Source organism: Thunnus maccoyii, chromosome 5, assembly GCF_910596095.1.
Source record: "Thunnus maccoyii chromosome 5, fThuMac1.1, whole genome shotgun sequence".
Classification (NCBI taxonomy): Eukaryota; Metazoa; Chordata; class Actinopteri; order Scombriformes; family Scombridae; genus Thunnus; species Thunnus maccoyii.
This window is the reverse complement of record NC_056537.1, coordinates 22,550,058-22,564,097: the sequence shown is the minus strand read 5'-3', so window position 1 is coordinate 22,564,097 and position 14,040 is coordinate 22,550,058. Positions and strand designations below refer to the sequence as shown.

General features: G+C 38.8%; 1 protein-coding gene across 1 annotated transcript in view; it reads right to left on the bottom strand.

The window, feature by feature from the left end:
* pdhx (pyruvate dehydrogenase complex component X) overlaps positions 1 to 13,285 on the bottom strand; it is a 32,120-nt gene extending 18,835 nt beyond the window's left edge. Inside the window, exons 1-4 of the mRNA XM_042412492.1 lie at positions 13,109 to 13,285; positions 8,879 to 8,962; positions 6,525 to 6,625; positions 237 to 445 (exon numbers count right to left, since the gene is read on the bottom strand). Of these exons, the coding sequence (XP_042268426.1) occupies positions 237 to 445; positions 6,525 to 6,625; positions 8,879 to 8,962; positions 13,109 to 13,244 (530 nt within the window). The 5' untranslated portion in view covers positions 13,245 to 13,285. The remainder of the gene's footprint in view (positions 1 to 236; positions 446 to 6,524; positions 6,626 to 8,878; positions 8,963 to 13,108) is intronic.
* Positions 13,286 to 14,040: the final 755 nt, after the last annotated feature.

Sequence of the window (14,040 nt, the reverse complement as noted above, 5' to 3'; positions counted from 1 at the left end):
GTTAACTAGCATGACCTGACGTTAATGTTAACATTGGACAACTATTTCATTTGAACTTTTTTATTGGCGAAATGATCGGTTCTCAGGCTGAAACAGAATACAAATCTTAATTCTGTTGATGAGGCACAATTTGTAAGTTTAGATGTCCACAACCACTGCTGCCCAAAAACTCTGAACATCTATTATGGCCGCAATAGGCAAGGAAGTGAGTCAATAGACAACTAGGGTTCACTTACGGTCCTGAGGGGGCTGGTTTTGGTGGAGGAGGTGGAGAGGGAGCAGCAGAGGCCAAAACTGGGGCAGCGGCTTCATGTGTAGCAGGTGGAGCTGCAGATGGAGCTGCAGCATCTGGAGGGGGAATCTCAACCTGCTTCCAGTCCTGCCCTTCCTCCACCATGACGGCAATGAGGGTGCCCAGGCGTACGTTGCGACTGCCCTCCTCCATCTGTAAAGAGCGTGACAGAGACATTTATACAGTAAGGGGGGGAATTAGCCAAACGTGTTCATTCACTTCACATGCGCAGCTAAGATTGCTAGGATAAAGGTTAAAGTCTCCTCTGTTGTATGGTTGTGAAGCAAAGAACACAAAATAGTTGAAGGGAAGGAGATACTGAAGTTAATCAATTGACCGATGGTTATTGAACAGATAAACCGTTAGACGGCCATTGTTTGGGGACCTCTTGAAAAATGACAGTCATCTCATTCACTTCAATTTCCATCATTCCATTTTCTCTCGCTGTTAACCTGACAAAGCACACAAAACACCCAACTGAGCTGGAATAGGCTCTTAGAGTGCAATGGATGTGTTTTCATGCTGTTCGTAGCTGTCAACCATTGATTCACTATCCTGTTATGCAGTAATCCAAATCCACTGCAAGCCTCTTGCTACTCTCCCCAAGCTCTGCGAGGGTGTTGTCCTTCAGTCAATATCGATCAGTCTAAATGAAAGGCCAGGCACAATACAGCGGGTTGGGCTACTGCAGTTCATCTCTTTTCAAAAGGTATCCACTTAGTGAGCTGTCTCTTGAAGGTATAGCTCCATACAAGGAGATAAGAGAAGAAGGAAAAAAAAACCCAAAAAGACATCAGATCCTGGCTGTGCTATTGCTTTCAATCGTCCTGCATCACCACTGATCAGCCGAGAGATGATAACCTGTAATTTTTAACAATCAACTAAATGGAAAAAAAAATATAATTGCACATACAATGGTCCAAATTTAGTTCACCAACAGTAAAGCCATTAGTTTGGAGACAAACCTATCAGCATGCCCCACTCCCACCCCCTCTCTCCAGCAAGCTTGTAAAATCAAAGCAGCACTCCAATAATCATATCCACCTAACTGGAAAGAACAGCAGAATATATGAACACCTGCGTTCACTGGTAGACAGCACTGCACCTCAATGCTTATTCTGTGCTACTTTATTTCAGCATATACCCAACTGTTCTGTAGCAAGGTTATGGAGATAAAGATACAAAGATAAGCTGAATGGTCCACATGAAATGATTGCTAAAATAGGAATTCCTTGTCATCACTTCATCAAGCTATGTTAAAAGAATAATAAGTTCACCTTTATGTCTAAGTACAAGTTAGTACACACCACCGTTACTGTACAGGTTGTGTAGTACTCCTCTGGCAACAGCTTTACAACACAGACGAAAATAAATACAAGCCAATTGTAATATTAAATGTTTTTACATGACTAATATTAAGTCCATTGCTATCATGTTTCCCTGATCCAATTGTTTCCAAAGGCAAAAGTTTGTACAGTACCAGTCAAAGAATTGGACACACTTTCTTATTCAAATGAATGGGACGGTGTGTCCAAAACTTTTAACTGGTACTGTAGGTCATGTTTTTTTAGTGTGTGTGTGTGAATGCTCGTGAGATTAGCTTGTCTCTCGTCTTGCTTCTTATGCTCAGAATATCTACAGCACCTCTCTCGGCCAGTGAGAAATGATGGATGAGGGTAGGGCCTAAGGGCTGCACAGGAAAATCTGGACTTCTGTGAATTTCCACAGAGTCCTTACCTTCAGCCCCAGTGGGATTTTTTTCCCCACATGGTAGAAACACAATAGGTTTACCACATTAACGATGGTATCATGACACAAGCAACTACTGTATGTAAGTAAAATAACATCACAATATACAGCAGCAGTATACAGTATGTGTCACTGTTTTCACATATTATTTATTTGTGTATATTTTGTCATTATTTCTTTCTTTTAAATCGGATGATCTGTTCAAGAAATAGATTTGAAAGTACAGGGTGACCGTCAGTGTAATAGAACGGTGCATCCTACAATTGTTAGTTACCTTGTGAATTAAATTCTGTTTTGCAGAGGACTCCTTATGCATTATGTGTTGTTTACATCCGTTCCACCTTCCCCCTCCCAGGGGGTACCACCACAAATAAATCCCCAACCTGTGGGAAATGCTATCGAACATTTATCCTACCCCTATTGTTCTGTAGAACCGTGTTAGGCCTAATATAAACAGCCTGATTGGATCTATATCTAAAATACATCCAACTGCAATATTAAGAATAGATTATCTTGATGACCAAATACCATTACAGTTAGTTTTAAAAGAAAAGAAGACAATTTCTAGTTGAGCAAGAAAATAGCAAGTAACTGCAAGGGAAGTGGAAGTTTTGAATCTCATGACAAAATGTTTACACAAAACAGTGGTTTCATGTTAAAGCTCATCAATAGAGGTAGCCACACACAAAAACACTGAAACAGCAGGACTTGGGTGGATCCTAGCAGGAAAGTCCCAGGAACCGCACAGTGTACAGTATGTATGGTGAATAGTTGCATTAATAGATGCCTACACTGTAGTGGTATGGGGCTCAACACTGCCATCAAATGGTTACAGAACACATTAAAACCTATGGGAAGTGTAAATGATGCTAACATCTCAACATTTGCAATGGTTCAAGATATCCTCTGTGTATGGTTTCACTTGTGTCTAAAAGATGTTGCTGTCAGAGAATAACTTGGAAGTGACGTTCTGTCTTCATAGTGACCAAAAATCTCATATGTCATTTTAGGAGGAATACATGTTTCATCTTCACATTCAGATCCTTCTGTGCCTATATCTGGACTTGTATGCAGTGCAGACTTGGACTATAAAAATTTTAAAGTATAAAATAGCCTCTGCGATTAAACTGAGCATGACTCTGTTTAGATACTAAAACACACATTTTGGGCCAGATGCAATTTCTTCAAACAAGTTTGATATGATCCTGTCATAACGACACTAAACATTTGTGATGTAAATGTGAATTCTACATTCAGTAACCAAAAAATTGTTGAAATTAAACTTGCAGTGACTTGTTCTACATGAATGGGTGACCAATTCTGAATGAATGAATCAGGTAATGTATGAACTCTGATCTTCATGTCAAATCCTCACAGACATCTTTTCTCTGTTGCTTAATGTGAGCAGCCTTATGACTGTGGATAAAGGCAGTCTTAAGGGACTTCTCTAAAGCCCAACAGCTTGGCTAATGATATTACAAAGTCAGACTAGACCATTTATGAGCTTTAACCCTCTTATCACCAAACAGTTATCATACAGCCATAAAGTACACGCCCTCTGAGAGTCTTAACAGCTCAGTTACCATGAGCTTAGCCTCCACAGCTATTAACATTCCTATTAACTATAGCAGATTGTTGGTTGCTGCAGCTGTAGAGTTGGTCATTTACATTTCATAAAACTTAACCAATTTAGATATGTCAGTTGTTACAGGGGGTATATAGATAGATAGTAGATGTATAAACAGAGCTGAGCACAAATAAAGTCAGGTGAACCCCTGCTTTGTGGTGTTTATTTGTAATTGGAAGATGAACTCAGTCTAGACATGTACCACAAGGTTTGTCTCTGATCAACAGAGCATGACAGATACTGCAGAAAAAGGATTGCAGCCACATCCTACGTCTTAACGACAGGCTGCCAGTTCAATGTAATCCCGCACATAAACACACAAAGACACAATTCGAACCGCAACTCAAGAGTCAAGTCATTCCTTTTGAGCATGATGTTTGTTTAGCTTACTAAGCTGGAAACCATATAACTGCAATGCTATGAGTTTTACTTGTCAAAGAACCTTCATCACAAGTCCTTTTTCTCTCCCATATTTTCTATTGCTATCCACCCTCTGATTCATCTAAAGTCAAGATGCCATGAAAATAACGTGTCACCTTAATTCCAACCAATGCACTGCAGTTTTTTTTTAAGATAATAGAAATATATGGACTGTAAACTAAATACAGCCTTTTTAAAGACTACAGGCAATGTACTCTCATCTTGAAATTCATTTGGTAGAAATTCTGCAAAGAAATGCTACAGGCTTAGAAAGTGATTTATAATATCAGTTGATGTAGAGGACACATGGCTGTTGGTGTTTAAATTGATCCCCTGGATGATAGCATGTGAAGATGAAGTGAGGATGGGGAAGGGAATGATAAATTGGAAACTGACAGGTTAGCACCGCGGAACATGTCGGATATCTTCATCAAATTATCCATCTATTTATATATCTATCAATCCTTTCTGCCCTTGAATTCATTATAACAATCATCAACTCATTCACATTGAACTATCATCTGATCTACCTACCGACTGGTGTTCTCCATTCAATGCTTCATCTTTACATACATCTTGAACACAGAGAAGTTTTTGTGCATCGATCTATCTTCAAACACTGTATCTCTTTCTACAGGCTATGATTGATTGCACCCGGGGCAGATTTTACAGATTGAAGCCCTTAGGTCAGGGCAGAGCAACGTAGTAAGAGTATGATGAGATACAGTAATCTGTGCTCACAATGCTAGTGCTCCTACCCCCAACCTCCACAATCCCGATATGAGCAGGATCTATCCTCTGTTCTCTCAACCCCAAGAGCCATGGTTGAAAATTGGTAGAGGGCCATAGTGGTAGTTGACCCCCATAAATAACCCCTGTAGAGAACAGGAAGTTTCACGTCAACTGCAGCCTGTCTAGGCTTTTGGCCACGGGCAGGTAATTATGGTAGCCTCTAAATTAGAAACCTACTGGGTGCTTACAGAGCCAGTATTAAACCTCTAACAGCTAATGTACTCTGACCCAGACACAGTGGATGCCATATTGCCAGTGCCATGGAAGGGGAGTGTACAAATCTCTAATATATTGCTACTAGCTGCTGTTTTTCTTATTAACTACACACATACACTCTTTCACAGAGAGCGAGCGAGCTAGGGGGCTTATCTAATACAGACCATCTTTCTCTGCCAGTTTCAGCTCTAAAGCCCCTACCCCCAATTCTTGGGTGGTTGCTATGGAAACTACCTCATCCCCACAGTAGCTAAGACAAGGATGGAGTAAGGGAATGTGGAAGAATGGAAGGAAGCAAGCAAGCAAGCAGAGAAATGTAGAAAAAAAGAGGTACAAGCGTGTGGTTATCAATTGACAATCATGCCTCTGATCATTAATCTATGTAATAAATGATAATTTAGCCATTATGTTTATGTTTCTGCACGGAAGAACAGAGTAATTTCTTTGTGGACAATGTATCTATCTGTGTGCACATTGTTGATGTGCATCTGCTGGTGCAGAATGATTGTGTATTGTTTTTTGATAAGGTTGCGCAAACACACACACATCGCCTAATTAAACCCTGCTCCACTCAGGCTTCACCACAACTTGAGCATGTCCAAAATAACACGGCCAGGGAACATGTTGTATTATCAGATATGGCACTCTCTGTGACATGGAGCACAGGTTTTGTGTTTTTTTGTTGTTGTTTTTTTTTTGTTTCTTGTGCGTTCAGGACACTATCCTCCCTCAGTTTTTAAAATAGGGAAGCTAAGAAACATGAGTTACATCTTGTTTAAACTGCTAGGGAAATAATGACCTTCATTTCCTCCAACTTCACATTATTTTCAGATTTCTTGGAGATCAATCAAAATACGAAAGAAGATAAAACATCTTTATCTTTCTGTTCGGGGGGACGAACATGTGGTGGAGTACTGATGAAAGACAACCGATGGCTACGTCTTTGGCAGCCTATTAAAAATTCAAACAACTAAACAGCACAATGGGGGGATGGAAGGAAAGAAATATTTGTCACTGAAGACACCTCGTCAAAGCTTTGCTGTCATTGTACAGGGAAAACAGATTTAACAAGCGTAGCCAATTAGCATAGGAAAGGACGGGACCCTGCTACATGCACACAAACATACTAACAGTACTATACTATATGTAAATATAAACTGATCTCAAAAACATAACCATAACAACTGAAAATCATTTACTTCACATTATTTGAAGGCATAATAACAGAACTGAAAACGGAAGAACACTTGTCAAAAAGTGGAATTCAAAATCCTGCGACCAACACACATTTAAATAGACCCTAAAATCTCTGTTTTCATAGGAAATGCATAAGAAATACTCAAGACTTATGCAAGTTATTTGCAAACAAATAACCTAGCAGTAATCGGTAGTAATCATCTGCAGAGGAAGATGTTTTAGTTTACTCACCAAGATCTTTGCCAAGATACCGTCGTCATTAGATTCCATGGTAACAACAGCCTTGTCAGTCTCAATCTCACAGAGGGCATCGCCTGCTGCCACTTCCTCACCTGCAGAGGTAAAGGTAAACATCCACAAACTTTCAATGTAAAATTTATTTGGCATTTTAAGAACCAAATTCCCAAGCTATCTTTATGTTATGAATTGGGGTTCTGACCTTAGTTTAAGTGCAAATAATTCATTTCAGCTGTGATTAGAGATGCATGAATCATAATGACCAGCAGAATGTTCAAAACAATTGCTCTTTCACTGGGGGTTTGCACACAGTAAAAACAAATTGGTTGACATAAACATCAAAGAATTCCATTAAAGGGACAAAAAAGTTATGCGGGAAATATCTGCTCTGGCTTTGGCCTACTTATCAAATGAGGGGCCTAATCAATGTTTCATGGGAAAGAATGTGAGATTCGGAAACGCGGTGTGTCTGATAGAAGCAGAAATCTTTGCCTATCCACAGAATCCCAGATTCCCAGTGGTCCACCACATGAGAGAGCTGGAATATATTAGCATCTGCTTATGAAAGAGGTTGGAAAGTAGGAGCCACTGGTTCAGTTCTTCCATGCACATAAATCCATTTTGAGCATCACCAGTTTGTGCAACAACTCAAATGGGCTACCAATGGACAAATACACAGAGAGATGGATTTATTTGTCTGTTTGTCTCCCATTATGTCAGTTGTACAGCTCAATTTTACATGAAACACTTAGAAATCAATGATAATGCTGAAGGTACCAAATGTTTCGGTGACATTCTAGCCCAGAGAGAGAGAGAGAGAAATAGAAAGAGAAAAAGAAAGAAAGAAAGAAGGAACAGGGTGGGTCATTGAAAGACTGGATGGGGATGGGTGAGGGGGAAGGTTGAAAGAGCAGAGGGAGTATTGACGTTGGAAGCCCCTGAGAGCAAGGAGTAGTGGAGTCAAGATTGGATTTGTATGAGGCTTTAACACTGTATGACCCTAGGGGTTAGGTGTGATGTGCAACATTAAAGATTAAACAGGCGACCCCAGGCCTTTTCACCTCTACTCTACCAGAATGCAATGTCCATGACAACAAAAAAGATAGTTAGACTACATATTGTAGGTACGCTGGGCAGGGCTATATTAACATACATGACCTGCACAAATGAATATATTGAATAGAAAGGGAAACCATTCCAGATGGATGTTTCAGTGTTGAATCATAATTCAAGAAGCTGCAAAGTAATTTTTTTTTTTACTACACCACAAAAAGCATTAGTGGTCGACCAATATGGGTTTTACAATGGTTGATGCCGATTCTTAGAGAGCAGGGTGACCTATGGCCAATACATAATGCTGATATCATATTGGGTTTTTTTTTGTTTTAATAATAAATGAGACACAAAATTGCTGAACTTAAATTAGCATTTATTTAACATTAATGTTATTCTTTGCTTAAGTAGATCTGCATTCATTTTAAATGAAAAATGTTTACAGGTACTACACATATGTACACAGGTATTCAAAAAACTAAACTAAAAAAAAAAAACAACTTATGTATGAAAAATAAATATTTTATAGTGACCACTAAAAAATCACTTCCCACTGTAGATGTGATTAAATATATTTATGTCAAACAAAATAAGCACTTTTTATAAGATCTCTTAAAACCCCATGATAAATTCAGTAGCATCAACATGTCTTGCAAACACAAGAAAGTAACACACCAGATGTGTTTTCCTTGTCACTGAGAATTCATAATTCTTTTTTTCACTTTCTCACTTACACACACACACACAAACACACACACACATCTCACCCTAAGTCACAGAAGCACATGGCAACACAGCCAGCGAGCCAATCAGAATTCAGTATGCTGCCTCCTGATAAATGAGAGTGTGGCTGTGGTGCCTGGCTGAGCAGAGCTGCTAAGCAGTGATGAATAGTGACTGTTGTGTTTTCTTGAGCCAATCAGCCACCAGAGACCCTCAGGTGCAACAGTGCTCGGGCCTTTGCCTTACAGAGCAATATGATGTCATTGAGAAAATGATTAGTGCTACAGTTAGTCCATCATTTCGGGGAAAATAACTGCTGAGCTTTTTGATCTGATGAATATAGATGCATACAGTGTTATTGCAGCAATCTGGACAGTGAGGGAGCATTCAAATGTAGAGTTGCCACAGTGAGTGGGAAAAAATTACATGTGAAAGAAAAGTGACGCATCTATCCCTTTGAGTAACACATGAATACACACAGTAGTTTTAGCAGGTTAGTTAGAAGAAGTCAAGCAGAGCAGCAAGGTACTGAGAGCTGGCAAATGAAGTCTTATGTCATATGTTTATTTTACCTTCCTTCTTCAGCCATTTGACTATGTTTCCCTCCTCCATGGTTGGGGAGAGAGCTGGCATTTGCACTTTGAGTGGGGCGACACCTACAGGATAGAAAGAGAATAACACACAATTTACATGGAAGCATTAGAATTAATAGAAGTCATCAGTCTTAAAACTAAACTGGAAATATTTCCATGACAATCACGTTCAGAAACATCCTACAGGCAGGTCTTCAACGTCAACTAGGATATGTGTATTTGAAAAAAAAAACACAGCAACACACAAAAACAGCAGCAGTGGCAGTGTTTGATTGCAGCAAGGCCTCAGGGGTTCAACATGTTCAACTGAGCAGCAGAGCACAGGAAGAGACAGCGCCGCTATGAAAGAAGAACGCTGGCAGGTCACTTCTGTAATTGTCGATCCTGGCTGACACTGCACCAGAGGCTACATATACGCTCATATTCTTGCAGGCCTTGGAGCCACAATCTAAGACCCCCGCTGTCACCAGCTGCAGACACTCAGAAGGCCAAGGTTCAACTGGCTCATGGCACTGTGTTGGACACTGGGTCGAGCTTATTGTTCAGACATGGCACACTTCGAGAGGAATACCCCTCTGTTTTGTGCACTATATGCTCAGTGAACTGCTCAGGTATTTCAGATAATTACGGTGTATAGAAGGATAAAGTGAGTAATGAGTGAGTGATAAAGATAAATGAATGAGGAGGATGATGAAGGGGTACATATGAAAGGGTTCTGTCAATGTCTTCTGAGTGTTTTTATATGACTCAAGCAATTCAAATTGTTGGGCAACCCAGAGAAATGTGACCTTGGGATATGAAGCTGCTTGTACAAGCACATATTTCTTAAATACTAGCAGCAATAACTAGGCGTAAATAAAATCACTGGAAGCAATACAAGTTCAAAAAATGAAATTCTAAGCTATCTTTTAATGTCTCCAAATTTTATAGTAAAAATGATCAATCCAATCCAATAAAAACAAAAATGAAAAAAATGATTTTATATATATATATATATATATATATATATATATATATATATATATATATATATATATATATATATATATATATATATATATATGGCCCTGTATCCCTGTATAGCACACTATTTATGTGGTACACATCTACTGAGCTGACCTTTCATCTCAACAATTTAAAATGAAATCAAGTAAGACCAATTCACCCAAAAACAGATTAAAGATTCAGGCACCAGAATAAAGTACGTCACTGATGGCAGCATATTTTTTAAAATTAGAGTTTTTAGAGGGCTTGTAGGGCTTACAACATTTGTTGCAAGTCAATAAACTTCACTTTCCATAAAGGCATGCAGACACTGTAGAGCCCATAGACTGTAGTCATGTTGGGTGCTGTTGCCATCTGCTGGATATTTGACAATGTCACACAATTTGTAGTATATGAATAGGACTAGTAAATTCCTTAATATCAACTTATGTGTTACCTAAAGTCTGACATTTTGGTCCAGTATCTGAAAATGATTAAAACCATAAAATGTTGAAAGGTATGCATCTGCTTGTTTATGTGTGTGTGATCTGTATGTGAGAGATCTGCACTACATCTGAGTCTTTTTCTCACCAACAACTATTGTGCTTGCTGACTGACTCAGATTTGGAATGGAGCCATCATTCTATGTAATTACAGACACCTGTGCTTTCTCTGCTATGACAAGGCTAAATGTCTATCATAAAGATGGCCCATTAGGTTGTAAACCACTAAAATCATGAGCAGCATGTTATGAGTCCAATATTCATAAATAAATACCACATTTCAAAGAAAACCCATTAAACATTCACATAACTCTTTCAGTTCTTAACATTCTCCCTACATTACCTCGTATTACCCGTTTTTTCCAAAAGCCAATTATTTCTGCCTTGAGCTCTTTGACTTTGACTATTACTCTGCTGAAAACTGGCTTTCTGCCAAACAGTTCATGAGCCTTTAAAAATGAAGTTATAAAATAAAATGGATAAATAGTAATTCAAACATTATTTCCAGATCTATGAACCAGTATGCTGCTGTCAGACTCTTTTGCGGTACTATCTATCACTATCCTAACCTGATTGTGGCCATTTCCTTATATCATTCACACTTTATTTAAAACAGTACTGCAGTGCAGTCTGGTATTAACTTGGCCAGAAGTCATCAGATGAAATGACTCATGATCTGCCTTGAAGCCTTTAAACATCATTCATCTTAATTGTGTTGCAGTTCAGTAACTATTAATCTAGTCAACATTTTAGACAAGATTATGGTAACGTGACCACAGAGTCCAATGGACCTTTTCCACATCAGATATACTGTCTTACCATAGCAGGAAAAGCACAGATGGAACTAATAACATTAATGATGGCTGTTCCATAAAGTGTCCCAGGAAGCCATGCCGATGAACTAGCATGCTAATCTAAATGGAATGCGGTTAATAATGTTATTAGCTTTGCCACTGTCTTACATGGCATCATGGCATGCCAGAGCAGGAAAAGCACTGGTATAAACACTAAAATTAATAAAGACTGAATTCCATTTAGCTGCTTTGGTTTCAGGGTCCTGATATTGTGCATACTGGCTCACTGTGGCACTGTCATGACATACTGAGACACTTGAATAGAACTGAGACATTTTAATGATGTAACGTCTACGCTTTTCCTTATATGACAAGTCAGGATGTCTGCTGTAAAAAAAAAAAAAAAGAGGCCTGTTAATCTGATCATGTTGCATCTCATAAAGACTGCCAGATGTCACAAAAGGGGGATTCTCAACAACACTGACTGCAGACAAATTTCATAAGGCTTTCTGTCAGAGAAAATAAACATATCTGTGAGTATGACGCTGAAGTTAGCTTCTGAGTCACATCTTCTGATTCTGAGTTAGGGGAATAGTTAAGGGAAACATAAATATTGATATTTAGCAGCTCATTATATATTTTTGCACCACTTACACTTATGAAAGAGTGTTCAACATTGTAGCAAAAGCCTCAACGCTGTTTAAACCCCCTTTCAGATTTGTGAGACCCTTATTTTGCTTATGAAAACAGAAAAAAGGCCGCTTTCACTGATATTTCTCCATTCAGACCACATTAGACCAGATCCAGGTCAAAAACCACTATACTTAGACCTTTCAAATCTGGACTAGATTAACAAGGATACTCCAGAGCCATCATTAATCTGAACTAAATGTCTATTATTAAGATTTGATGAGTCTAAGTATAGTGGTTTTTGATATGAACCTGGTCTAATGTGGTTCGGATGGGATAAAAAGCACTGAAATCGCCCTTTATTCAGTTTTCACAACAGTTTCAGTTTCACACATCTGAAACTGTGTTTTTGTTAATCTAGTCCAGTATAGTGGTATAGTGGTTTTTGACCTGGACCTGGTCTAATATGGTCTGGAGGGAGAAATATCAGTGAGATCGCTCTTTAATCTGTTTCCATAAGCAAAGTAAGGGTTTCACAAATCCGAAACTGTTTAAACAGCGTCATGGCTTTTGATATGGCGTCTAACACTTCTTCTCATAAGTGTAAGTAGCCTGATGAAAAAACGGAGAAATAGCTGCTAAATATCATTATTTATGTTTCCCTTAACCTAACCTTACACACCGAATCGGAAGCTAACTTCAGCATCGTTTGTGAGCGATATTTATTTTTAAATAGCCTATGGTGCAAGTAACCTTCAGCTGTGTCGTGAGAGGCTGTTTACTCGCAAAACTGACAGACTTGGACTGAGCTGTGTATGATGCTTGATGTTTGAGGACCACACAGTCATCTTTATACACTGTCTATGTTGAAGACTAGAGTAATTTGACTCTGACAAGGCTTGGTTACCCTCCTCTACCATCCACACTCCTCAAAACCTCTCGAAAATCCACAACTATGTTAAACCGTAGTTTATAACCGTGTTACAGATGATTGGTTTCATGTTGTTTTTGACAATGGATGCGTGTCGCTAATCTGTGTGTGACATTAACGCCTTTACAAAGGAATATCTATCATTTATGGACCCTGCTTTGCTGTAAAATAAACCTTGACTGTTCAGACTTGACATAGCTGTTCAGACATAGCAGTGCTGTTCAACGGAGGGACTATCGTGTTGTGGAAAGCTACAGAGAAGTGATTTAACTCACTTCAAGATAGATGATGATAGTAAATGTCAGCGGTCTGTCCTCCGCACACATAACGACAACGCCTGTCCTGATATTCAGCTGTCAACACTCACCGAGGAGCCATGATGACTGGAAGAAGTGTCTGGCATGCTCCTGCCCCGAGTGCGTGGCCCACAAACATTTGTTAAATTTAGATAATTTGAGGCCAAATAAAATTCCCTGACGACCCAGACGCAGGGAGGCCGCCATGTTGTCGTCCTCCGTCGGTGAGACGCATCCATACGAATGCCTGACAGGTAAAACTATACAAAGGGTGAACACATAGCATTATTTTTAAACTCAATTTATTTTTTTAAATTAAGAAAACAAGAGTTGTCAACCATATAAAATGTCGAAACATCATCTAAAGAATTGTGATCAATTTAATGAGCAGGCTTAATGTAGCTCTCTTTGGGTCCTTCGAGGGCCTTTATATTGTTTTTTCTCCTTAAAACTTTATTAAACAAATCGCATATTACAAAACAACATACAACTTGAAACCAGAGAACACCAAACATCCATTGTGTACACAAACCCTATACAGTCTATGACACAGACACGACATGAATGACGCATCATAAACATAAGAAAATAAAAGGAGCAAAGGGAGCAGCATTAATTAATAAATAGTAAAAATACATAAAGATTTTAAATAAATATATATAAACACATATTTCAGAAGTGTTGTAAATAATAGCACAGTTTTAATAGCTCTAACATTTTTGGAAAACTTAATAGAGTCAAAGTACCTCTTTAGCTCAATTTTAAAACCAAGCAGGAGGGGCCTAGAATCATTGAATTTACATTTATGTATGTAAAATTTAGCAAAAAGGCAAATAAGACCAACATTTCACAGTGTGGATGCTAGACCGGAACAGATGCATGCGTTTCATTGCTGGTTTCACAAAGGGCACAACAGGTATCAATGTCGTTTTGTATTTAAGAAGTGATGGCCTTTATGCTGTTCCCTAATCCCTTGTGCCCTGTGAGCTACTGCCCCCTTCTG